The sequence below is a fragment of the Ylistrum balloti genome, unplaced genomic scaffold, assembly GCF_031769215.1.
Source record: "Ylistrum balloti isolate Yb309-2 unplaced genomic scaffold, AGI_CSIRO_Ybal_v1 Utg370238, whole genome shotgun sequence".
NCBI lineage: Eukaryota > Metazoa > Mollusca > Bivalvia > Pectinida > Pectinidae > Ylistrum > Ylistrum balloti.
In genome coordinates this window covers 57,220-85,109 of record NW_026782194.1, presented here as the reverse complement: position 1 = coordinate 85,109, position 27,890 = coordinate 57,220, and the positions used below count along the sequence as shown (strand labels likewise).

General features: G+C 36.5%; 1 protein-coding gene across 1 annotated transcript; it reads left to right on the top strand.

The window, feature by feature from the left end:
* The first annotated feature begins 201 nt into the window (after positions 1-201).
* LOC132552123 (prostaglandin E2 receptor EP4 subtype-like) lies at positions 202-25,935 on the top strand. Its single transcript, XM_060216262.1, has 3 exons — positions 202-241; positions 1,314-2,549; positions 25,415-25,935. Exons 2-3 carry the CDS (start codon positions 1,569-1,571, stop codon positions 25,895-25,897), a joined length of 1,464 nt encoding a protein of 487 aa, XP_060072245.1. The 5' UTR covers positions 202-241; positions 1,314-1,568; the 3' UTR covers positions 25,898-25,935.
* The last annotated feature ends 1,955 nt before the right edge of the window (positions 25,936-27,890 follow it).

Sequence of the window (27,890 nt, the reverse complement as noted above, 5' to 3'; positions counted from 1 at the left end):
TATTTATGTAGATATAAATAGTACCTATATAACACATTATTTATAAAGATATAGATATGGTAACCTTTATTCGTCACGTATGCTACAGACACAGGACATAGAGGAAGGAAGACTATGTCCGTTTTCGTGTACACTGTCTGGTTGACGTGTGTCATTCCGTGATTTAACTGTGACCTCTATCTGTCAGTGATGTCTGCCGTATACGTCGTGGGAGACCGGGTACATGGAAATGTGCAGTTTGGTAAACAATCATACTTGTTTACAGAGTAATTCTTGAAGACGTTCTTTATATAATAACAGAAATGTTTTAACACGTTTGTGGAAAATGTCTCGAAGTAGCGTGCTCCTTGATTGCTTTGTATGTCTTTCCACCCCCTAGGATTGTTAGTAATATGTTCTTAAATGTTTCATCACGGTAAGTATTTTTTCTAAGTATACCTAGGTAAATCTACCTGTGGAGTAGTCGCATTTGTTTATAATAGGTCAACTGCCAAACGATGAATACTTACTATAACGAGGGATTGCGAAATAGCGTGACCAGATATCGCCTGCAATGTACTCTTAACTCCCCACAAACGTATACCTCATATCATACAAACTATCGTATAGCGATATCTGGCTAGTCAAACATAGTTGTATATCATTAAAGATTTGCCTGTTTAACTTACATCTTCTAACTTTCATGAAAACAATTACTTGATTTTACTTAATGCTTAATCTCGTGTAATTCGAATCCTCAAAAAGTGTTACCATAGTAACCTGTACTTAATTCAAATTAAATAGGAAGTATGATAAAACAGATGCAGGCGTTATATACTGAATTTAATCGGCGAAAATATTTTACAATGTACTTACTTAAATGTGGTGTCAGCTTGTGTAAACTTTTGTACAATGTATTTTTTAATGTGATGTCAGTGTAAATCTGTGTACAATGTATTTACTGAAATGAGATGTCAGTCAGTGTAAATCTATGTACAGTGTATTTACTGAAATGTGATGTCAGTCAGTGTAAATCTATGTACAGTGTATTTACTGAAATGTGATGTCAGTCAGTGTAAATCTGTGTACAATGTATTTACTGAAATGTGATGTCAGTCAGTGTAAATCTGTGTATATCGTATCTACTGTAAAGTACTGTCAGTGTAAACCTTTGTACAACGTACCTACTGTAAAGTGTTTTCAGTGTAAATCTAGGTACATGTTTATTCTATTGAGCTAATGATTTTGAGAGTGATATCTTTGACGCTGTATAACTATACATTACCTCTGGGTTTTGTCGTTTTTGATGAGTATATGTTTGTTTTGTATTTCAGGTGATTGAACGCTGCACCCCAGAACGCCATGGACTCTGTTTGGAATCGTTTAGTTAAAACCATAATGTTGATTTCCTGATTTATGATATGTCCGCGCCATTGAGCTCTTTATCGACTATATCGTATTGCCCAATGTTTATGAGGCGCTATGTCTCTAAGGATACCTCGTATGACAATCATTAACAGAGAGATTATTTCACCTTTGATGCAAATCGTGTTAGTAAATTTCCTCTACTGGGGATTTCTATAAATATCATGGATTGGTCAACACGAATGCATGCTGTGGGATCTCAAGCAGCACACAGCGATGTGTATGATAGCTCCACGCTGCCGTACTTCTCGACGACCTATAGCAGCGGTAAGCACCAGTACACTCACAGTGATAGTTTTGCTTCGCATCTCAACATGGGTAACATCACTGCAAAAAAGACTTTCCTAGCGTCCTTCGATACCGTCGAGGATAACATTACCAATTCTTCGTATGACGCGGACGCTTTTCAACTTAAAAAGAACAATTCTGTAATGAGTGCAGGGATTATGTTCGGAACAGGTGTGATAGGCAACCTTTTGGCCATTTTTGTGTTACTTAGGTCGGGACGTGATCAAAGAAGAACCATTTTCTATAGACTTGTCGCGGGGCTTACAATCACGGACCTAATTGGGACCACTCTAGTCTCTCCTGTTGTCATAACGGTTTATTTAAATGACTTTAAATGGAAGGGAGGACAGGTGATGTGTAGCTATTTTGGATACTCTATGGCGTTTGCAGCATATGCTACAATGACGATTGTGTGTGCAATGTCTATAGAACGGGTCATCTGCATCAAACATCCATTTTTGTATCAAAGTCGTTTGTCAAAGAAACACGCCACAATTTTTTTGTTGTGCTGTTGGATATTCGCAGCAATTATTGCTGCCCTGCCCTTGGCAGGGTTTGGGGAGTTCGTGCTGCACTACCCGTACACGTGGTGTTTCTTTGACTACTATACCCCATTGCCCATCCATAAGGGATTCAATTGTCTGTTCGCGGGCCTCGCGCTCCTCATCATATCTACAACATTTATGTGTAATATGACCGTCATGTACACTCTTCTCAATAGTTGGAGAAAGAAAAAAATTCTAAATGGAAATTCTAGGAAATACAATGGCTACAACAAAAGGTTCGCAGAGCTACAGATGCTTGTTCTTCTGATTGGGATTACAGCGGTTTTCAGCACGTGCTATACCCCTCTAATGGTGAGTAGATCAGCACGTGTTATACCCCTCTAATGGTGAGTAGATCAGCACGTGTTATACCCCTCTAATGGTGAGTAGTTCAGCATGTGTTATACCCCTCTAATGGTGAGTAGATCAGCACGTGTAACACTCCTCTAATGGTGAGTAGTTCAGCACGTGCTCTACCCCTCCAATGTTAATTAGTTCTGCACGTGCAATACCCCTCTAATGGTAAATAATTCTGCACGTGTAATACCCCTCTAATGGTAAGTAATTCTTCAGCACGTGTTATACCCCTCTAATGGTAAGTAATTCTTCAGCACGTGTTATACCCCTCTAATAGTAGTAATTCTTCAGCACATGAAATACTCCTCTAATGGTAATTCTTCAGCACGTGTAGTTCAGTTCGACTGTGAAATAATCAGTATAAGTTTGTCCAAGTGAAGAAACATGTATAGCTGTGATTTTTGCTCGTGCATGAGAACACTAACATTACTAATTTGATGGCGACCTGTTTGTAAGTGTGTCTGTTGTATTACGGATCGAGTCTAAATTACGAAAACCGTAAATGTGGCCCGTGTACTTTGTACATCGTAGTAGTGCTGTAACACCACAATAACAACAACACGTAAGCTACATTATTACGTCAGATTAAGGACACGCTGACGTCAAATTAAGGTTGTACTGAGAATCCCCAGCAGCCTTACCTGTTCACGGATCACTTCACCTGGGATAAGGCCACTCTCCATGTGGCCCGCATAATTAGCGGAAGTATTGTAACTTGTGTTGTTAACACGGTGATCACAGCACCAGGCAATAACACGAAACTAGCACAGGTTCAATTGATTACAGGAAAACTTTCCCAGAGCTGACTATTGTTAAAAAATTTCAATACTTTATCACTATATACCGATTCATGAGTCGGCAGTGTACTCTATTGTCGCGGGGATACATGGTTAGTTTTTCCCATTCTGAAGTAGTCATCCATTTTGCAGTGTGCGTGATGACAATATCATTACGAAATGGCGTGTGTTTATGTACATATTTGCGTTACGATATTGTATTTGACCGTTTGGTGTTTGTATTTCCTGAACATGTTGTCATGCTTTCAGGTACATTCCTAAAATAAGATCGATCGGTGCATTCAGTCTTGGTGCGCGTGACTTAAAAGTGCAACCATACACGTATCTATTAACAGTACAACCATACAGGTATCTATTAACAATACAACCATACACGTACACATTAACAGTACAACCATACACGTATACATTAACAGTACAACCATACACGTATCTATTAACAGTACAACGATACACGTGTCTATTAACAGTACAACCATACACGTATCTATTAACAGTACAACCATACACGTGTCTATTAACAGTACAACCATACACGTGTCTATTAACAGTACAACCATACACGTATACATTAACAGTACAACCATACACGTATCTATTAACAGTAAAACCATACAGGTGTCTATTAACAGTACAACCATATACGTATCTATTAACAGTACAACCATACACGTGTCTATTAACATTACAACCATACACGTATCTATTAACAGTACAACCATACACGTATACATTAACAGTACAACCATACACAACCATATACGTATCTATTAACAGTACAACCATACACGTGTCTATTAACAGTACAACCATACAGGTGTCTATTAACAGTACAACCATATACGTATCTATTAACAGTACAACCATACACGTGTCTGTTAACATTACAACCATACACGTATCTATTAACAGTACAACCATACACGTGTCTATTAACAGTACAACCATACACGTATACATTAACAGTACAACCATACACGTATCTATTAACAGTACAACCATACAGGTGTCTATTAACAGTACAACCATATACGTATCTATTAACAGTACAACCATACACGTGTCTATTAACATTACAACCATACACGTATCTATTAACAGTACAACCATACACGTATACATTAACAGTACAACCATACACAACCATATACGTATCTATTAACAGTACAACCATACACGTGTCTATTAACAGTACAACCATACAGGTGTCTATTAACAGTACAACCATATACGTATCTATTAACAGTACAACCATACACGTGTCTGTTAACATTACAACCATACACGTATCTATTAACAGTACAACCATACACGTATACATTAACAGTACAACCATACACGTATCTATTAACTTTACAACCATACAGATGTCTATTAACAGTACAACCATATACGTATCTATTAACAGTACAACCATACACGTGTCTATTAACATTACAACCATACACGTATCTATTAACAGTACAACCATACACGTATACATTAACAGTACAACCATACACAACCATATACGTATCTATTAACAGTACAACCATACACGTGTCTATTAACAGTACAACCATAGAAGTATTCGTTATGCGATCATACAAGTTTTCGTTATACAACCATACAAGTATTCGTTATACAACCATACAAGTATTCGTTATACTATCATACAAGTATTCGTTATACTACCATACAAATTTTCGTTATACGATCATACAAGTATTCGTTATATAACCATACAAGTATTCGTTATACTATCATAAAAGTTTTCGTTATATAACCATACAAGTTTTCGTTATATAACCATACACGTTTTCGTTATACTACCTTACAAATATTCGTTATACTACCATACAAGTTTTCGTTATACTACCATACAAATATTCGTTATACTGCCATACAAGCTTTCGTTATATAACCATAGAATTATTCGTTATACGATCATACAAGTATTCGTTATACTATCATACAAGTATTCGTTATACTACCATACAAGTGTTAACCACTCCAATGTGGTATTATTCTGAGACCAATGGTCCAGGGTCGACATGCATTCATGGAAACAGGGAGGATGTTTTATTTTTATAAGTGGTTTGTTGTATAGTGGTAGATACTTTCCACGCCAGTTTACCAATATCGTTCACCAATTTCTACTCGCCTCAAGTGTCAATTAGTGTGAAGAGCAAAGAAGAAGTAAAGCGTGTTAGTAAACATGGAAAGGTAATGACTCTCAAGGGAGCGAGACCACTCATAGTATTACATTCTGTAACCATTGGTCGTGTCCGAACTTCAGTAACCCCAACTGTCGGCGATTGTGGTCATCTCTAACTTATGGTGAGGTACGGAGTGGATCTGCGAACTTGTAAATGATACATATCTTTATCTGATCTTGTGTCAGTTGTCCTTATCTCTGATAATGCGAGATGGAAAACATCCGAATCGACCCGGTTTGGTGGTCAAAACCGCTTAAAGCTGCATTCGGAGCACCTTAGCACTACCAATGGCACAAACAAACGCATTTAGATGATTAATTCTAAATTTAAGAAAAATGTTTTTTTAATGTAACGCACCATTGACCAGATGTAAACATTAATCAAGTCCTGGAACTTATAGAGTTTCCTCAGAGAAATAGATAAGTTGGAGCCGGAAACATCAAGTTATACTTAAGTGATAGTTTATATATATCCCTGGTTTATGATTGAGGAGTGACTAAATCCCTGGTTTATGATTGAGTAGTGACTAAATCCCTGATTTATGATTAAGGAGTGACTGAATTCCGGGTTTATGATTGAGTAGTGACTAAATCCCTAGTTTATAATTGAGGGGTGACTAAATCCCTGATTTATGATTAAGGAGTGACTGAATTCCTGGTTTATGATTGAGTAGTGACTAAATCCCTGGTTTATGATTGAGGAGTGACTAAATCCCTGGTTTATGATTGAGTAGTGACTAAATCCCTGATTTATGATTGAGGAGTGACTAAATCCCTGATTTATGATTGAGGAGTGATTAAATCCCTGATTTATGATTGAGGAGTGACTAAATCCCTGATATATGATTGAGGAGTGACTAAATCCCTGGTTTATGATTGAGAAGCGACTAAATCCCTGGTTTATGATTGAGGAGTGACTAAATCCCTGGTTTATGATTGAGGAGTGACTAAATCCCTGATTTATGATTGAGGAGTGACTAAATCCCTGGTTTATGATTGAGGAGTGACTAAATCCCTGATTTATGATTGAGGAGTGACTAAATCCCTGATTTATGATTGAGGAGTGACTAAATCCCTGGTTTATGATTGAGGAGTGACTAAATCCCTGGTTTATGATTGAGGAGTGACCAAATCCCTGGTTTATGATTGAGGAGTGACTAAATCCCTGGTTTATGATTGAGGAGTGACTGGTTTATGATTGAGTAGTGACTAAATCCCTGGTTTATGATTGAGGAGTGACTAAATCCCTGGTTTATGATTGAGGAGTGACTAAATCCCTGATTTATGATTGAGGAGTGACTAAATCCCTGATTTATGATTGAGGAGTGACTAAATCCCTGATTTATGATTGAGGAGTGACTAAATCCCTGATTTATGATTGAGGAGTGACTAAATCCCTGATTTATGATTGAGGAGTGACTAAATCCCTGGTTTATGATTGAGGAGTGACTAAATCCCTGATTTATGATTGAGGAGTGACTAAATCACTGATTTATGATTGAGGAGTGACTAAATCCCTGATTTATGATTGAGAAGCGACTATGTTGAATGAAATATTTTTTGTTCATTTTTCGGTCCGCTCCTCATGTGGCTTTAGTTTTATTTTTTCGTTTTATATTTTTTTTAATTAGAACGGTCTTCCCTTTCTTGAAAAGTCACTCTTTGACAAGGGTTTATACCGTAACGATGAAACATGCGTACTCAAACAGTGTGCGCCAAATAAGAAAGTAGACTGGAATCTCCGCCATATGTAATGGTACAGGTCGTGTTTGTGTTGACTGCACTGAGGAAAATGTTGAAGAGTTAATCAGTACGATGGGGATACCTTCTGGGTTGCTAATTATCTTACCTAATCATTCGTGTTGTAGACCAGGGTAAGTCGGATATTACTGTATTGTGACGACGAATAAGTTTGGAAAATAACGGCAACGTTACGATACGTTGTATACATCAAAGGACATACAGAGTTAATTTGTTGTTTACTCAAAGGTGTCAGTTTTCAATCGATGTTTGTTTAAACCAATAGTTAATTATCTTGATAAAATCGCATTTCTATCTGACAGTTTTGCACAGAATGTTTAATGGTGTTCTTTGTATCATTCCACATCGTGATGTCGTAACTTTCATTCCAGAATTCTGTTACATAATGTATAACTGAGCATTGGTGACGTAATCAGTTACGTCATTTATCCTTTTGGTTCATATTTCAATGAAAATTCTTAGAGATAAACTAATATATACATATTTATGTACAGAAAAAATAATTGGTTTGACGACTGTTACAGTGTACAGAATACTCGTTTTCGAAATCGTCGTACCGTTTAACGATAATTCGCTTCTTATATAAATACACATGTACCAAACGGTCACACCGCTGTTTCTGGTTGTGTTGAATTTTATTTATGTAAAGAGCTTGTATTTTGACTGGTTTTAGAATCCATACATCGTAAATAGAATAATCAGGTTTTTTCTGTCAGCTGCTGAAAACAAATGGGTCTTTTGATGTTTTCCTACCAGGAGAATGAGCGTATACCACTTTATACTTTACGGTAATTAGTTTTTTTTAGTATCTATATGTACATATGGGTCTGATTCGCCTTAATTACTCTTGTGTCAGTTTGTTACTGAAGGCTCAAATTACATTACAGTTATAAAAGGTTCCCTCACCCCAGTATTAGGCATTACTACAGAAGAGGCACATCCCACTTCGTCATCTAGGCAGATAGGAACATACCGACATTATATATAGTACTTATTTCTGTTTTTTTGTATGAAAGAAAGAAACCAAAATATCAGACACAATATTTCAATTTGGCTTGATGCTTTTGTTTGCATCAGTGGCTGGAGTTTCACAGTACAAGTTCCATCTCACAGAAACGATGTTTTCATGTCCTGACGGAGAGTATTATAACGTCCCAACCCCGAAAACACGTGCGGGCCCACCTCTTCAGTTGTAGTGCCAAACATAATATAAAATTTGAAGCACTTTCAAACAAAAATAAACCATAAGAAATGATACCTCAGGGATATTACACACCATCAGATACCGCAGGAGATATTGTAGACCATCAGATACCTCAGAATACATTGTAGACCATCAGATACCGCAGGAGATATTGTAGACCATCAGATACCTCAGGAGATATTGTAGACCATCAGATACCTCAGGAGATATTGTAGACCATCAGATACCTCAGGAGATATTGTAGACCATCAGATACCTCAGGAGATATTGTAGACCATCAGATACCTCAGAATACATTGTAGACCATCAGATACCTCAGAATACATTGTAGACCATCAGATACCTCAGGAGATATTGTAGACCATCAGATACCTCACAATACATTGTAGACCATCAGATACCGCAGGAGATATTGTAGACCATCAGATACCGCAGGAGATATTGTAGACCATCAGATACCGCAGGAGATATTGCAGACCATCAGGTACCTCAGGAGATATTGTAGACCATCAGATACCTCAGGAGATATTGTAGACCATCAGATACCTCAGGAGATATTGTAGACCATCAGGTACCTCAGGAGATATTGTAGACCATCAGATACCTCACAATACATTGTAGACCATCAGATACCGCAGGAGATATTGTAGACCATCAGATACCGCAGGAGATATTACACACCATCAGATACCGCAGGAGATATTGTAGACCATCGGATACCTCAGGAGATATTGTAGACCATCAGATACCTCAGGAGATATTGTAAACCATCAGATACCTTACGAGATATTGTAGACCATCAGATACCTTACGGGATATTGTAGACCATCAGATAACTCAGGAGATTTTATAGACCATCAGATACCTTACGAGATATTGTAGACCATCAGATAACTCAGGAGATATTATAGATGTTATGTAATATTGTAGCCATTCACGGTAGGTAATGTTTCAGATCATCGGTTACAATAAGTAGTGATATTGTAGATGTTGACAGTAGGTCATGTTTCAGATCATCAGTTACTAATTAGCCGTTTCGAAGCCACCTACCTTTTACAAGTAGAACTAGGCATAACAATATGTTCTGCCTTGAACTAGTAAGATAAGATAGCCAGACCTCTATTTGTTTGTGAACACGATACAACTATCTATTTCATGAGGTGTAATAACTCGCCGTATGGAGTTCATACACAGGAAGAAACACGAACTTCCAATTATTTAGTCAAATCCAATTATTACCGGGTCAGCTTGCCCATATTCTATTGAAGTAAATCTACTAATAGGCATTGCACGTGCTGATCTATGTTTAATTAGTAAAGCTAATGGACTTTTGAACTGTTGCACGAGATGAAGGCGTTTTGTCTTTCGTTTTAGCTGTTTAATAGATAGAATTCCTGGCATCACGCACGCTGGTGTCCATTCTTAGACGAGTTTCCAATGAGAAACGCTGTATGCAAAGCATATAATTTGGAGCATGTGTAACTAGTCTTGTTATTTGCACCTAATGTTTCAGTGTTAAGTAGGTCATTACACCTACCGATGTAGTGATAAGTAGGTCATCACGCTTACCAATGTAATGATAAGTAGGTCATTACACCAAATGTTGTAGTGATAACTAGGTCATTACACCTAACGCTGCAGTGATAACTAGGTGATCACACCTAACGCTGCAGTGATAACTGGGTCATCACACGTAACGCTGCAGTGATAACTGGGTCACCACACCTAATGCTGCAGTGATAACTGGGTCATCACACCTAACGCTGCATTGATAACTAGGTCATCACACGTAACATTGCAGTGATAACTGGGTCATCACACCTAACGCTGCAGTGATAACTGGGTCATCACACCTAACGCTGTAGTGATAACTGGGTCATCACACCTAACGCTATAGTGATAACCAGTCCATTACAACTTGATATATAACACACATCACACTATTTCTATGTAAATAAACATCTGATTTACCGACTTATACTATTCAAACCCAGATCTCAGCTCATTAAGCGAACAAGACTCTCTAACACATTCTCAATAACTTCAATGTTGCTCTTCAAAATCGAAAAGAAGAAAGGGCTGTCGCGTATGAGATCTATAGTACAACAAATTGCTCCTCCAAACTGCCACGAGTGTTTCACATTTCAAGTCAAGCATATCGATTTAAACGTGATAGGGATAAGGAGCTAGTAATAAGTAACAAACGTACAGCTTTTAATGTGCTGCAAATTCGACGTGAAAACAATGATAGGAGAATTATATGTGACTTAGGATTAACCCATAAATACTTTTTATATCTATTGGTATATATTTCTTATACTTTGGGTATAAATGTAGGTTTGGTGTTTTCAGTATAAACACTGGCTATATAGAGAGTATTGTGAAACTTACTGATTGTTACTATACGAGTTTTGTTGAAGGTTTAACCAGTGAGTATATATATATGGTAGACATAATCAGCTGCTGACATGATGATTGACGTTTAAAATAACATATAGATAATTTCCTAAACACATTCCCATCAGCGACAGAATTCAATGTTGTTTGGTTATCATCGTCAGCTTAACGAAGAAACAGCTGGCAATGTGTCAAACCCTGACAGAATTCTATTACTTATGACCGTTGTATTCCTGAAGCAATTTTTTCATCACATATGCTCTTTTGTGTACCTGAAATTTTCACTGTGCATCGCAAAGGGGATACTTTTTAGCTACGGTAAAATTTCAGATTTCATTGTGAATTTGGTATGTGCTTATATAATTTGTATATAAACCAAGTTTTAAACGTGATTTAGTCCCGTCCTTATAAAATGATGTTTTAACAAAATTTTCAATGTTAAATCCGTAAATAACATAGCAGTAATAAGTGGTTCAATCGTTTTGTCGGTATATAAACATTTTCATGTTCAATGAAATGCATGTATGTGTGTTATTTGCAGTTTCTCCGGTTAATATCAATACATTGCAAACATATGGAGATGTACTGTACATTTGTAATTTTTTTTTTCTCCTTTCTTTTTTTACGCGTTATTGACAAGAATGCTTTCATGTCTATTTTTTCCTTGCGGACGTTACCATCTGTTGTTAAAGGTACGTGTATAATGATATGCTGTAGTATATCATTACCAAGGTACTTCGGAATGTAAACTTGATCACCGAGATTTGACTAATTCTTAGCAAATATCATAATATTAAGGGCTCTGATTATTTATCCGTGATTTTATCTTTCGCTGGATCGCGGACCGGGATCAGAATTCTTCCATATATAAAAATGCCAAATATTATGGACCCCTGCAAGGGTAGGCCTTCAGGTGATGTTTTATATAATTTACAACAGAGCGATAGTTATAAATCATACCTTGATGGGAGTGTGGATGAAAGAGCACAATTATTGAGGTATGTAGACTTCCGGCTCTCACTTACGTCATGTTGGTTTACGGAACGATGACAATGGACATTCTGTCGTAGGGACATTAGGGAAATTCTGTCGTAGGAACATTCTGTCGAAAGAACATAAGAGACATTCTGTCGAAGGGACACGAGGGACATTTTGTTGTAGGGACATTAGGGACATTCTGTCAAAGGGACATTAGGGACGTTCTGTCAAAGGGACATTAGGGACGTTCTGTCGTAGGAACATTCTGTCGAAAGGACATTAGGGACGTTTTGTTGTAGGGACATTCTGTCAAAGGGACATTAGGGACATTTTGTCGTAGGGTCACTAGAGACATTCTTTCGAAAGGACATAAGGGACATTCTGTCGTAGGGTCATTAGAGACATTCTTTCGAAAAGACATAAGGGACATTCTGTCTGAGGGTCATTAGAGACATTCTTTCGAAAGGACATAAGGGACATTCTGTCGGAGGGTCATTAGAGACATTCTGTCGCAGGAAAATTAGGGACATTCTGTCGAAGGGACATTACGGCCAACATCCATGGTAGTATTTGACAAAAATATTCAGCAGATCGGAGCATATAAGTTCAGATTTTTGTTATTGATAATCATCTTAAATATGAAATGCTGTCTTTCAGTCTTGTAGTAGCTTACGTAATGTCTAATAGTGTTAGTATTGTCAACACATACCAAAGTACTGAAGTCCTAGCATAGGTTACCGGTGTAGACAGATATAGACAAGGAAGTCTTAGGGATGCCAACTTTCTAAATAAAACACTCAAAAATACGATCTATATGGAGAGGTAAATCTATTTTAAAGTGTTACACAATCTTTTCAATTTCACAAATACATAATTCGCTGATTGAAATAGGCTGTCTTCTATGTGTTTATCTGAAAATTTAGATAAAACCGGAAATGTCTGGGGTATGGTATTCAACTATTAACAGTCAAGGTGTTGGCCGTCAGACCACAGAAACAAAAGTTTAAAAAAAAAAGTATATACTGTGCTATATATCACACGTGCTGTGCACGCGATAGCATCGATAAATGATAGAGATTGGCATCGAAACAAGGAAATAAGTTAGTGACATGGAAATGTAAGCCAAATTGGTTATAAACATTGTCAGTTTCTATTATCAACACATTCGATCAACCGTTTTTCTTTAAGGGGTTGTCTCACTCCTCACTCATCTGTTTCATGTGTACATCCACACAATTATCTGTGTTAAAATCGCATAAACAATGCTTTCGTGCAGACTGAAATAAACTTAGCGGCAAATGATTATAATTGCACGATATCTTCGTACAGAAATGCGAAAAAAGTTTGTAAGAAAAAAACAAGGTCGTATTATGTAAACATGGCGAGTTGAAAGTGTAATGAGAAAATATTCGTTACATAAGTCGTGGTGTACCGGAACAGCTTTAAATGGTAGAGCCAGTATTTTAAAAATGCTGCCAAGATTTGATTGAGAGCGTTTGTAAATGAGTGTCTTGAATCATTACAGCTATAGATATCTATAATTAGTCAATTCAAGACACGGGAGAACTGTGTATTTACAGTCAGTGAGTCTCCCAAACAGGAGAACTACACAGTCAGTTACAAAACACTTGTTAGCTCCCAGATCCGAATTATGTTAAGAGTAACAGAACATGGGGTCACAAGCACCACTCAGGGCTTGGAGATTCCAATTAAAAATTGAGATTCATGAGAAAAATGAGAAAAATTCCGACATAGACACGATCCACTTCTGGGTGTCCTGTAAAAGACAGAACACCAATCACAGAAACAAAATGCTTATATTTTTTCGACCACGAGAAAGGTAATGTTTCAGGACAATGTTTTAAAGATTTACAAAAAGTTTTATCCTTTTGTACTCAATTTCTTTCAGTAATTAGCTCACTTGGAAAAATAGAGTCAGATGTTTATTTTTACGGTTTTTTTTCTTGTTGTTGTTGGTGGTGGTGGTGGTGATTATGATGATAATGATGATGATGATGATGATGATGATGATGATGGACAATGATGATGATGATGATGATGATGATGATGATGATGGACAATGATGATGATGATGATGATGATGATGATGATGATGATGATGATGATGATGATGGACAAGGGAACATTGCTCTTATTCAATTGACACAAGACTATTACTGGCCTTTCGTTGACAAATCAAAATTGCTATCTTTAAAAAGCAAAGACAAAATACTGTATCTTTCGATAGATATGTGAACATTACTGTGCTGGCTTCAACAATTTAGGCTCCTGAGCATTACTGACGAGTCCTAGAACAACGAAACAGTTGTATCTTACCGTTTAATTAATTGTGTAGGTGTATTGTACCATATCACGTATGGACAGGTACTTTTCATTTGTGTGTCGTTTGTATGTTCTTCAATGGTCAACAGTATATCGGTGTTTGTTATCAAAACCTTTGTTACTTGTAGTTCCAGTTACTAGGATGTGTCTTAATTCTTGTCGGCATATGACATATCTAGTGTTTTGCGCTTACCTGTATCAACAGCTTTTAGAACTTTAACCACCTTAGTGTCGAGAAAAAGGATTCATGGGCCTAAGTTGCTAATAATCATACGATTAGTAGATCTGACAACTTGATTCTTTATCTTGTATTTGATTGGTAGATCTAACAAGCCTTGTTCTTTATCTTGTATTTGATTGGTAGATCTAACAAGCCTTGTTCTTTATCTTGTATTTGATTGGTAGATCTAACAAGCCTTGTTCTTTATCTTGTATTTGATTGGTAGATCTAACAAGCCTTGTTCTTTATCTTGTATTTGATTGGTAGATCTAAAATCCTTATTCTGTATCCTATATTTGATTGGTAGATTTAACAAACCTAGTTCTTTATCCTATATTTGATTGGTAGATTTAACAAACCTAGTTCTTTATCCCGTGTTTGATTCGTCCATAACGTTTTATTTGATTCTGTACCCTGCTCCACATCCTGGTAATCGTTTTATTACTAATGCATCCTACTTTCGCACTCACACAACACCATAAATGTATCTGTCGGGATTATTCCAATATCGTTCGGAGTACTCTGTTAGTCGTGATTAAACAGATCACATGCCTTCCCTCCGGAGAGTACAGCAATGAGCACGATTTCCACAAAACGCCCGGGGACAGTGACTGATATTATCATATCGGCTTTAATCAATTTCATAGTCACGTGACTCAAGTAGTTATCTGTATTCGGCAAGACAATATTTGAACAAATTGTTTAAAAATCTGTGACATCTTCATTGGTATTTTGTAAAGGTTTTTTTACTGATATTTTCAGATTGTTTTACGTTTTACACTTCTTACCGCATCGTAATTGATATATGGCATATGGTTTTGCCTATAAGATCTTGCATGTAATTGTTGCAAATGTTGTACAAGGTTAGCGCATGACGCTAATGGTACATGGCCTAGAAAAGTTCCATGACAACACATTATGCCAATGAAATCTGATCTAAGAACGCTTCATGACAACGGATGACGCTAATGAAACATGACCTAAAGACGCTCCATGACAACACATTATGCCAATGAAATATGATCTTAGGATGTTCCATGGCAACACATTATGCCATGACAACACATTATGCCAATGAAATATGATCTTAGGACCCTCCATGACAACGGGTGACGCCAATGAAACACGACCTAGGATGTTCCATGGCAACGGGTGACGCCACTGAAACACGACCTTAGGATGTTCCATGACAACACATTATGCCAATGAAATATGATCTTAGGACGCTCCATGACAACGAATGAAATATGAAACTTTTGATACATTAGGAAAAATATCGGTAATTTTGCCTAAATTTACCATCGTAAGAATTACAGATAACTTAAAACAGCGGCCTACCTAACTATCACCATGAAGGACGAAAAGTTTGATATCTTACCCAAACACCGTCTAGTTATTAATAGAAACATTCTGGATGTTATAAAATTATTGGAGACACTTATTACTTTGTTTTTCCACTCACCGATATGTGAGTGAAAAACGAGGAGCTGCCATTCAACGCTGTGATCTATTTTGACGCCTGAGCATTCTCAGAGATCAGTCATATGACGTTAAATTTAACACGGTCAGCTAATCACAGAAAGTGAGACGCGGATGTAGGTTTTTTTTCCGACTCTCTAAATATAATCATAAAGATAAACAAAAGGCACATTTAAAGCTGATGAAAGTTATACATGTGTACGTGCAAACCTGCACATCCAATGCCAATTATATCATACGTATACCTCAATTACTCAGATTAATGAAAACTGCCAAATGTGTTCAGTTATGGGACTAGTCAGTGTTTACTTCTCGGCTAGATTTTGACATTTCTTTTGGTTTCCTCAGTTCCCCCTATGTTTAAAAAATCAGGTCCTTAGTATCATTGACGAATCCTAGAAGGACGAAACATTTGTGTGATGCAGCATCATTGACGAGTCTTAGAAGGACGAAACACCTGTGTGGTGCGGTTTCATTTAGGATTTAGCACTGTTATATCCGATTTTCAATTGTCTTGAAAAAAGTGTTATTCACTTGTGTGTCTTTTGTGCAATATTTGAATATAAAGGCAATATTCACTTTTGTGTCTTTTGCACAATCTATAAATAGAAAGCGATATTCACTTTTGTGTCTTTTGTACAATCTATAAATAGAAAGCGATATTCACTTTTGTGTCTTTTGTACAATCTATAAATAGAAAGCGATATTCACTTTTGTGTCTTTTGTACAATCTATATATAGAAAGGCGATATTCAATTTTGTGTCTTTTGCACAATCTATAAATAGAAAGGCGATATTCACTTTTGTGTCTTTTGAACAATCTATAAATAGAAAGCGATTTTCACTTTTGTGTCTTTTGTACAATCTATAAATAGAAAGCGATGTTCACTTTTGTGTCTTTTGTACAATCTTTGTATAGGAAGGTGCTATTCATTTGCTATTCATAACAATCTATCATCATTCTCCACTGACCTATCAATAATTATCAACCATAATATCCCGATACAATTTCTATAGGATCATACCTTAAAGCCATGCCGACGTTTCTAGAATGACCTGTCACAATTTCACTTCGACGTACATATAAGGAACAACGACGATGTTCCGCCGACGTCCCTATGGCGACCCATCAAAACATTTTGATAACGACGATTTCCGCCGACGTCCCTATGACGACCCATCAAAACATTTTGATAACGACGATTCCCGCCGACGTCCCTATGACGACCCATCAAAACATTTTGATAACGACGATTCCCGCCGACGGTGTTGTAACGGCCAACTTCAGTCTCTATCAAACAAACTGCCATTTTTCCCATTCAAAAAGTTTATACCAAAAACCAAATTTTCCGATTTAGTTGTTGGAACCAACCACCATTTTGCTGCGACATCGTTGTCAAAACCAACCAGAAATCCACGGCGTTGTTTTGAACAACTTTTAGATACAAAGGCACATGCAGATCTGAAATGCATGACACAAAACCTCGTATCACCATTTGGTCTCTATACATCTCGCGCGATCTCTGTATATCCCGACTGTGTTTAATTTGGCATGATAGTTTCAAATCATGCATGTAAAAATCTTATTGATATTGATTTATGCATTTACAAATGTGCTAACATATATTTCTTCTTTGATATCTTTTCAATACTGATGTGAAAAAGTGTTGAGATATGCAAATTAGAAGGATTGTGTTATTTAACCCGTGTATGAAGATACAAGGTCGTTTAACTTCAAACTCATAATTCGCCGAAATTTATACTTTATGGTGTCAATGCATATTTGCTTCATTCATTGCCTCTGGACGAAGAAGTTTTCAAAATTGACTATATATAGTGTTTGGTATTACGGTAAAGTTTGTTTACATCAACTCAGTCAAGATTAGAAAGAATTTTGAGTCGGACCCAGTTTTTAGTATCAGCCTTTCCTCTCATGCGATTAGGGATAGCGTGTTTGTCGTTGTATAGCTTGAGGTTAAGTGGTAAATGATTCCTGTTATATTGGTGTCCTATATCCACCCTTAAATCACGCGATTCTGATTTGTGGATGATTCATATAAACAAACAAAAAGATATATATTTACTGTTATTGAAGCAAACTCAATCAACTTTATGTAAAAATATTCCACAAGTGGACAACAAACCTAGACGCTGTCGTTACGTCCTGGTTCAAAGACGTTATAGCAATTTAAGGTCAAACATCTTTAATGATATGTGATATTGTCTGTGGATTAAAATGGTATAGCTATCGAGATTTACTTATGTTCCGACTAATATGTTGTGCTTTACTGTAATTTGTGCTTAGTAAGCCGTGAATTCCTGTTGACGAATGGAATTCTGATATTACGAAATTGATGCTCCACAACAGAGCTTTGGTAGAGTAATTACAAGGAAATTGCGGTGATTGGATGAGACAAAACTGCTTCACGCGCCGTAGAGTCAATGTCCTGGATGTGTTTGACAAAAGATTAGTCATCTCCATGTCCTGTTCATTTCAGAAACTCTCTATCGCTCTTTCGAATCGATGAAATAAACTTGATATCATTGTAACTGCATCACAGACAAATAAGTTCATTTTAAAAACAGTAATGATGACTGAATAATGCAAGGCATATTTTTTTCTTGTCGTGTTTGCTTATTTTTGTTTAGTTAAACAGTTGACCATATGGCAGGAACGGTTAGGTGTTTGCCGATAACAAACCTTTCGTCAGGATAGACGAGAGTTTGGGAATGCCGTTCATTTAAAGAGCTAGTTAGTAATGGCGTGGAGTATTACTGCGGACATATCTGCTTCCTGGCGACAGATAGTATGAACTTTCGAACTGTGAAAACACATAAGCCAGTATTAGTACCATAATACGCTGTATTGATGTTAGGCATTAGAATTAGACGTGTGACGAGAAAACATGACTCGAATGATTGAACATTATGATACAGTTGTCAACATGTCCCTCACCACTACATGTTCCTTACCACTTAACTACCAAACTACAAATAGTTCAGAAGCCATTTGTACATTACTACTCTTTTCACACAAACACACACCTTCCTACTTCAAACACACGCGCGCGCGTGCGAATGGAATAACCAATAGAATGTTTTTCACGTTAATGCTTTAGAATAAAGAATTTTCTTACAAACCGGTATAGATGTTCAACACCGTTGAGACAGAAAATTGCAAGCAATCTTTTAAAAATTGGATTCATTCATTTCTCACCACGTTAATCGCCCTCTAAACATTCAGAGGTTCACACAGGCTTAAATCCATTCTTGAGTTGATTAAGAAATCTGTTAGATACCGGGCGTCATTTTTACAAACTATTTAACACAAATACTGTCACAAATTTTTGGTCTGTTTTGTCAACTCACGAATGGGCCTTGCGACAATTAGTCCGTTTCAAATGTGATCTCAGGACTATTTTTGTTACCGTTGTAAAATCATTCAGCGTCATTAAAATCACAACTTATGAAATAAAATTTACTCATTTAGATATATAACAAACCAACCGGCTGATTGGTGTGTGCATTTGGAGAGACTCTTTGTAAGCCTTCGTAAGTTGCCGAATTCCATTATTTATCAATTATCTATAAACTATTCCGAAATGAACAAAAATCACTAAATGTAAGGACGGTTCCAACGATTCGTTAATCACTATGTACAGGATTTTGTCGATTTTGACATGTGACCTACCGGAGATTTGGAGTGCTAGTTAGCGTTAGGGAATTCGTTTTACGTGTATCATTAAATCACATTGACCGGATTAGTTGGAAAGACCATGTAATTATTCATTCAACGACAAGGAAATGGCTATTATTTCTTTTATTTATTTACACAGTAGTTTCTGTGGGATTCATGAATACAGATTCATATACCCCTTATTCTGCTATATCAGAAATGTAGATAAAACACAGCCATCGAGCTCTGTATTCCAGCACAAATATGATTACCATACTTGTGATTCGATAGATACGTGAATATGTTTGTTTTCAAATGTCGCACGAACAAAGGATATAATTAAATTGTGAGACAAAACAAACACATATCTATTATCAATAGCCTAAAACAACACATGAAACACGTGTAGAAAATTGTCGTACTGGGCTCTGACAAAAATATAAAACGTAAATTCTAGCAGATTGTCAGTTTGATCCTGAAATATGGGTTACGAACTAGATCACACCATGGTGGTGACGTCATTATCGTGATTCCGTGCAAATTCCTTTAAATATAGAATGACACAGTACGAAGTACAGCGTTTAACATGTAAATATAAGTTGGTGGTTTTTCACATGCTTTCCGTCAAAGATCAAGGAGTATTTGGAAAACCCGAACGTTACCGAACATCAACCGGTGTGTATTTAATGAGATTGCCTCATGGGTAAAGACAATTCAGTTGTATTAGTTAATTGTACTCAGCACTCCGTTTTATCATGGGACTAAATGTCTCCTCATTACGGTAGCAGCTACTACGTACAGAACCTTACCTGTGACTATTTAAAGATACCACAACACTTTAAAACGGTAATAGTACGGAATCTATCACACTGACTTGATTATGGTAGCGTGCTCTGGGAAGTTATTTCGTGGAATCAAGTAATTTTCAGCATCACTTTACGCACAAAGACGATTAAATGACGATGTTTGATTTAACGGTGACTTTGATGTCTGTACAGAGAATTAGTAAAAGAAAAGGAAGGTAGGATGGTGTTACGTGTATTTACATGATGTTTGGTACAAACAGAACATTAGGCAGCACTTGACGAGTCCTAAAAATTATCTTAATCAAAACCTCTGTTTTACTTCACCCAACTATTCAAATCAATTTCACAGAGAATTCCAAACTTTTTTACGACATGATTTTGAAGCTTCATGATTATATAGACACGTTGAGATTACAACTGTCTTGTATGATAACTTTTTGCTCTAAAAAATTAAAAGTTGAAACATACGGCACATTGTTCTCTAATCTTCGTCAATTAAATTTTTTCCCGGAATTATATACAGAAATATAGGTCTTTTTTCATTTCAGAATATGATACTATTACCCAAACATCAATTATGCAGTTCAGTTTACTATGTGCTTGATACACCTTATTCATTCTGAGCTCAAAATATCTTCAGATGAATCTTCAAACAGCATGCCTAGATTGTAAAAGGTTTGGCATCAAAAGAAATAGTACAACGCATTATTTGTAAGTTGCATCGTCTGTTAAATTTCATGACAAGGAACTTTCTGTTCCCCAGATATAAACGTTCCATTTACTTTCTATGTAGTGACTAATTCTCTACTCTACATCAGATCGTGGTTTTAAGAATCAGAAAGTCACCTCTCACAGCTAATTCGACAGAGCCTGTTCACATGTCTCCGTTAAGTACTAGTATCTGGAGTTCCTTTGTTGGCATGCTTTCCAACAACAGTTGGTAAAGATGTGGAGTATCCCAAAAACTCACTGACATACTTTATAAAGATGTGGAGTTCCCAAAAACTCACCGACATACTTTATAAAGATGTGGAGTATCCCAAAACTCACTGACATACTTTATAAAGATGTGGAGTATCCCAAAACTCACTGACATACTTTATAAAGATGTGGAGTATCCCAAAACTCACTGACATACTTTATAAAATGTTTGACATGCTTTATAAAATGTTGAGTTTTCCGCAATACTAATTGTCCGACTATATTATTATGTCCCCTAGGCGCCATCATGTGGTTGCGGCGTGGTAAAATATTTACCAATAAGGTCCAGTGCGGCTTTTGGTTCCGTTATTTGAGCACCAACCGATGATAATGAAATACTATTCATTTCTTGAGATTTCAAAGCTAAAGATAACAGCATACTGGAATCATTGTCTTAATAATTCTGGTCGTTTATTATTGTAAGTCCTAATCTGTGACTATTTGGTCCGTTTTGAATGAAATCTGTAAATTAATCGCAAGCTATGCGGATTTTACGCTCGACCGTGTTGTCCCAGCAGACTTGATTATGTACACAGAAGTTGTGTCTACGTCATCATATTTAACTGTCATTTACCGTTAGAATTCCCAGCAGGCCCTGTTTCAAACGAACCCTCAAGCACACGGACGACACGTGATGATTTGCGCATGAGCATCGGTGTCATACGCATCGTTAGAAAGCCAGAATCTGACGTGTTTCTGACTCCTTGGTGTGGAGACCCGTGAGGTCACGCATGCGCAAAAGTCACTCACACCTGGACAATCGGATTGATTCGCGTATGTCAGCATATATTCTACTTAATTGTAATTAATTGGTGATTGTGATCTATATCAAAATGTCTGTTTGGGAAACCGGTTCTCAGATACTTTGTAACCACATGTAACTACAGGGGTGTACTTTGTAACTACATGTAACTACGGTGTACTTTGTAACTACATGTAACTACGGTATACTTAGTAACTACATGTAACTACAGGGGTGTACTTTGTAACTAAATGTAACTACGATTTATTACATTTTGCTGGTGAAATATTAAGTTACACGTATATCTCATTGATAAATGTGTTACTTTTTACTAGTGAAAAAAAACACTTTTGCAGATTTACACCAATGAAAAGAGAGAACACAAAGCATCTTATAAAATTGACAAATCATAAAGCCCGGTACAAAAAAACACAAAACCAGAAACCTGAAGGATTTGTTTACTAGTAACACAATTCAATTCCATGGTAAACTTTCATTTCCATGAATGTCAGTAAACAATGTAACAAAAATTACATTATCAGAAATCGAACCCAATCCCCAGCCTTACGTCTAAAATGCAGAGCTAACACGTTAGACATTTCAAGAGGATTCCTGTTGTCAACAGCGCCATCTGTACGTTGCCGACATTTTTTAGCCGCGTAGTAACTTGTCACAGGTTTAACTTTCTGAACGTTTTACAGCAAATCTTGTCTGTTAGTGACATTGATTGAATAAGTAACATTTAGCACCCGTGAACGATACATAAAATACTAGACACACTCATGAAATATATTTTATTACTGAATAATGAATATCCTCTATGTATTTATTTTTATTATGGTATACAAACCCTGTGATAATCGAAAGAAGACTCACAAATATTAAAAACCAGCAAGAAAGTGTTGAAAGTTAACGAGGCACTGAGCATAAGGTACGCATATATATGCTTTATTTATTCCATGAGTATGTTTTGTAAATTGAGGTATTTTTTTTAAATAAATATACCTACTGAAAATAAATGAATTTATGTTTAAAGCTGTTATTTTTATTCAATTATAAATTTAAGGAGTATATGCACAATTTATAGTCGGCTGTATAAAGATTGTGTTGGTTTATTTCTATAAACATGTTTTGTCAAAATCACGTTTTTAAATGTACGAGCAAATGTTGACAGAGGCTTCAACAATTAGGTCCCTAGCATCACCGACGAATCCCAGAAGTAGGAAACAGTTGTATGATGTAGTTAAGTTCATTTCGCTCTACGATGTCTGCTCATACATGGTTATTTTTTTCCTCCTAAAACGAGGCTTAGATGATGGGTTAAACACATTACATAATACATTCCTTGTGTTTATAAACAGCAGCATCGGTTTCGTAAATTGGCATATTAGTTTGTTTATGAGTGTATTAGTTTGATAATTTCAACACTTTTAAACCTTGTTGGTGGTAATTCAAGTTTTCTCGCCCTGTACATGTTGGTAGATATTGAATAACAATGTTATCACATTTAGATGAGGGAGATGTGGACATTAATGAAAACCAGTTCCAGATAAAGCACCACTATTTTTTGGGAGTTATTTATCAAAGTCGTGACTAACAAATTTCCTCCGCGTTCTCGTAAACGACTGATGTAACACCACTCTCTTGGCAAATCGAACACACCACAATGACTGCAACATCCGGGTACTAACTGGTGGCACGAGTCTCCACCGAATGAACAGCCGGTTTTGTTTAGTTTTCATTTCACATTGTTTTTTCTAACATCACTGTCAATTACTGATATGAGAGAGCCAGCTGATAGGAAGGTAGACTACCACTTAACGCCCTCCCTCGAGTACCCGTACAAGTTAATAGGGTATGGGTACCTAACGCTTCAGCTGGAGAAGTTATTGATATCCGTCCTTCCGTTTCCAGTTCATGTTGACAATGTGCTAATGGAACTTCAATACAAAACACATGAACTGAAAAGCTATGTTTACATTGTGTTAGGGTTCCATGTGATCACTGATTTAAAACGGACTCGATGTAACCATAAACTGGTAATTTATATGACATAACCTTGACAACGCAACAGTATTTAAAGAGTAGATAAAAATCAAGAACTTTTTTAATTGTAAGTAATAAACTGGCGCTGACATACTTTATAAAAATGGAGGTCGATCTCGTTTGTTGTTTTTGTTGAACTAATTGATTTCCGCTATCTGGGGCCAGAAAAAGAAGTGAGTGAAATAGATTAATTTTTTTTTTTTTTTTAGTTTCTAGATAAAAAAAAAGAGAAAATAAAAGAAAAACAAATTTGTTTTACAGAATTGTTACAGATATAGTTATCACCATCGCTCTTTTCGGTAGAGGGAGAAAGCCCTCTCAGAAACTTGTACTGGCAGTTAGAACACCTCCCACACACACACACCACACCACACACACAAACACGCATTCAAAAGGAAAACTAATATAAGTTTCTAAGTTCTATTCAACCAAACAACAACAATTACGTCCATATTAGGTGTCCTGTCGAATATTTATTAATAAGGAATGTCATTTATTCTCTGGAAATCAAATTTAGGGTTAACTTATCATGCTGATACGCCTTCTAGTTATCAATGCTAATCGCCAATCAGAGGGCCATCAGCCTGGAGCTTAGAGTTTGAGAGAAAATCTGTTCTTCATATGGACGCTACCACTTGACTACCTATGTATTAACGAGTGTTACAACTCTGGCGTTGACCATTGAATGGTCGTGCATTGGTCTGAAGTAGTCACGACACAACTAAGGTACTTGTATAGACTTTCATTAGACCAGTCACTGTCCCGTAATCCTTCTAATTGACAACAAGGACACCTTGCTGAGAGTTATGTAATAACATCATTGATGGTACATTCACTGTTAAGTACGTAATTACAGGTTATGTAGATGATTTGCTGGTTTCAAACGCATGACCTCGGCATTGCTGAGCATTATTATACAACGAAGAACGTGTCTTCAATTTGTGTGGTATGACAATTGTCATGTCGGTCTTTGAAAAAGTCCCTGGTTTACTATCGTAAAATTGATTTATAACAGATCATTATCTTTAATAACCCTTTTTTATTGTCCATGGGATTGTGTATAGTTAGTGTTGTATACAATTTACATTGATGATTTTAAAATATTTATCAATAAATTCCATCAATATTTGCAGTTTTACCAATTTAAAACAAAATACGACATAAGTACATTTTTCTCCTGTTGTCTTTTGCAGGTCCGTATACTTATCAACCAGACAGGAGTGAAACCGGACCTCAAAACAGATTTACTTATGATCCGGTTTGCGTCTCTGAATCAAATCCTTGATCCTTGGGTCTACATCCTCCTGAGGAGGGAAGTAGTTTGGAAGGTTATCCAGGGCATCAAATTTTTGTTTGGAGTCCGAGAAAATGAACCGGACTACGAACTGACCATCCAGAAGGCTAACCTTATGAACGATGGTGAGAACCAATCATGTTGTAGGTTTTGTCTGCACTGCATGTGTGATCCGCCGATGAAAAGACCCCGATCCGAATCTCTGTTTTCCACCAGTGAATATGAGTTACGGCGATCTACTATAGTTCGAACATCTCCTATGCAGTATAAAGTAGAGGGACTTAGGCACGACTCTCGGATACCACGCTTCGGGTCCGAAAAGGAGCTTAACCAATTACTCACAACCCTCAAAAACCAAAATCAAAACCAAAGCAAACGATAGCAATCTAGTCCATTATCATTCTAATGCTTATTTAGTAAACTGACCAATTTTTTGTTATTTGTTATTTGTCTCGTGTTTATCTTGTGTTTGACTAATAAAACTGTTTTGCTGTCGTCAGTAGACATTTTCTTGTCGAAACATAACTTCTGGTTTTTATCATATCAAACGATCTCGAAACAACAACGAAAAACTACACCGTATGTATGATTTCGGTCTTTGTGACCTCCGAATTCATCGTTTTTTATACTCTACAATCACTGTATTTCAAAATATTTCCCTGATACCATTGTAATTACATTTATTTGTTGATTCAACTAAAATTGCCATGGTTACCGCCTCAAATTTGCATTAATCAAGGAGGTATATATATAAGCGACCAAAAAGAGCGCGTTCTTGAACAAATTTTATATTTCTCCTTAAAATGCATTTAATGGTTCAGTGCCGGTGATTTTGAATTTGTTGGCAAATACATTCTGTAAAGTCTAATCAAAAACATTTTTACCAAATTTGCTGCATATTCAAGTTAATTTTTTTAGTGAAAAGATTCCTGTTTTGGTAAGGCAATCTAACGTGGAAAGACAAATAAATGTCTTCATAATGGTATCAGACCAGAATTCAAAATGGCAAAAACATGTTTTGCGAAGTTTGGTTTTTATGAATACGGGGTCAAATTAATTATATTTGAAGCCATTTTCAGGAGCAGAATACACTTCAGATTGTAAAATCATCACACGTTACAAAATCACAGTTCGTTCTATTCAGCACTGGCATAATAACCATCAATCGAAGAGAGAGATATGAAGAGATTTGGTCGATGAAGTCAGTAATTTGTGTTCTTTGTATTAATCCGTATTAGCAATATATTCACGCTAAGCACTGAAATCACTCTACACGCTGTGCATGGTAATCAGAAAATTGTAATGTATATGATAAGAAAATTCCACGATCGATGTCTTTTGAAAAATCAAAATGATTTATTTACACAAGTCAAGAAATCATAATGAAAATTTGACTTAGAAGCTGAAATCTGTATAAAAAATTGTCACTTTTTCGTAATACTGAACAATGTCATATGTGCAAACCTGAAACATTGATGGGCTGTTCTGGAGAAAATCAGCTTGAATCCAGCTTAATGCACTGTTCACTGTGTTTAGTAGGGTGTGGCTGGGCGGGAGTTATTGTAGTACTTGATACTGACATGGGTAAAATGTTGTATAAAAAAATTCAAATGATGAAATGTATCAAGTAAATTCACCGCCTACAGGTCAAGTTCAGAAACGGTGATAGCAATGCACTGACGGAGCTAGAGAGTCATTCATACTAGTAAATTATAACGTATTAAATTACCCGGTTACTTCAACAAACTCTTTCAACTGAAACATATCTCTTGCGACCGAGCATACCAGATGTTGACTTGACATTGAAATTCATTAAAAATAACTCATCGTTGTAATATCGCTATACATTCATGGCGTCTGTAACGCTGCTAAGATATCACATTTTTGCTGAACACGTATCGGTTTCAGAGTGTGTGTGTTTCACGCAGAAAAAAAAGAAAGGGAAAAAAAATCTCAGGAACATTGAATCCTAATGAACGCTACCAAAATATCACTGCGCGTGTTTTGATTTTTTTTTTTTTATTATAAGAACACAATTTTTAGATTAATTATTTTGTCAGTCGTCTCTGTTAATAAAATGATGAATTTCACAGCGGTAAAGTACAACACATCATTAGCCCGTCAGAAATGGGGCACTGCTGAATTATGTAAATGGTGTATCTATTACACATGATACTCATACATGTACGTATAAGTGGCTATACATCCACCGAAAACTCCCAAAGCAATATTAGCGTAGTAATTCAAGACATAGGGTTAAGGCATGCGCAAAGGATCACAGAACTTTGTTAGCCTAGAACGACTGACTTGAGGTGGTGTGTGTAAACCTAACAAGTGTTGTAAGGCCGTGCTGAGGATAGAACTAACTCTAAACC

What these genes read in the sequence shown, in the direction of transcription:
- LOC132552123 (XM_060216262.1), top strand. Translation starts at nt 1,569, where the DNA reads ATGGATTGGTCAACACGAATGCATGCTGTGGGATCTCAAGCAGCACAC. An exon ending in CGTGCTATACCCCTCTAATG is followed by an intron (nt 2,550 to 25,414) that starts GTGAGTAGATCA and finishes TGTCTTTTGCAG; the next exon opens with GTCCGTATACTTATCAACCA.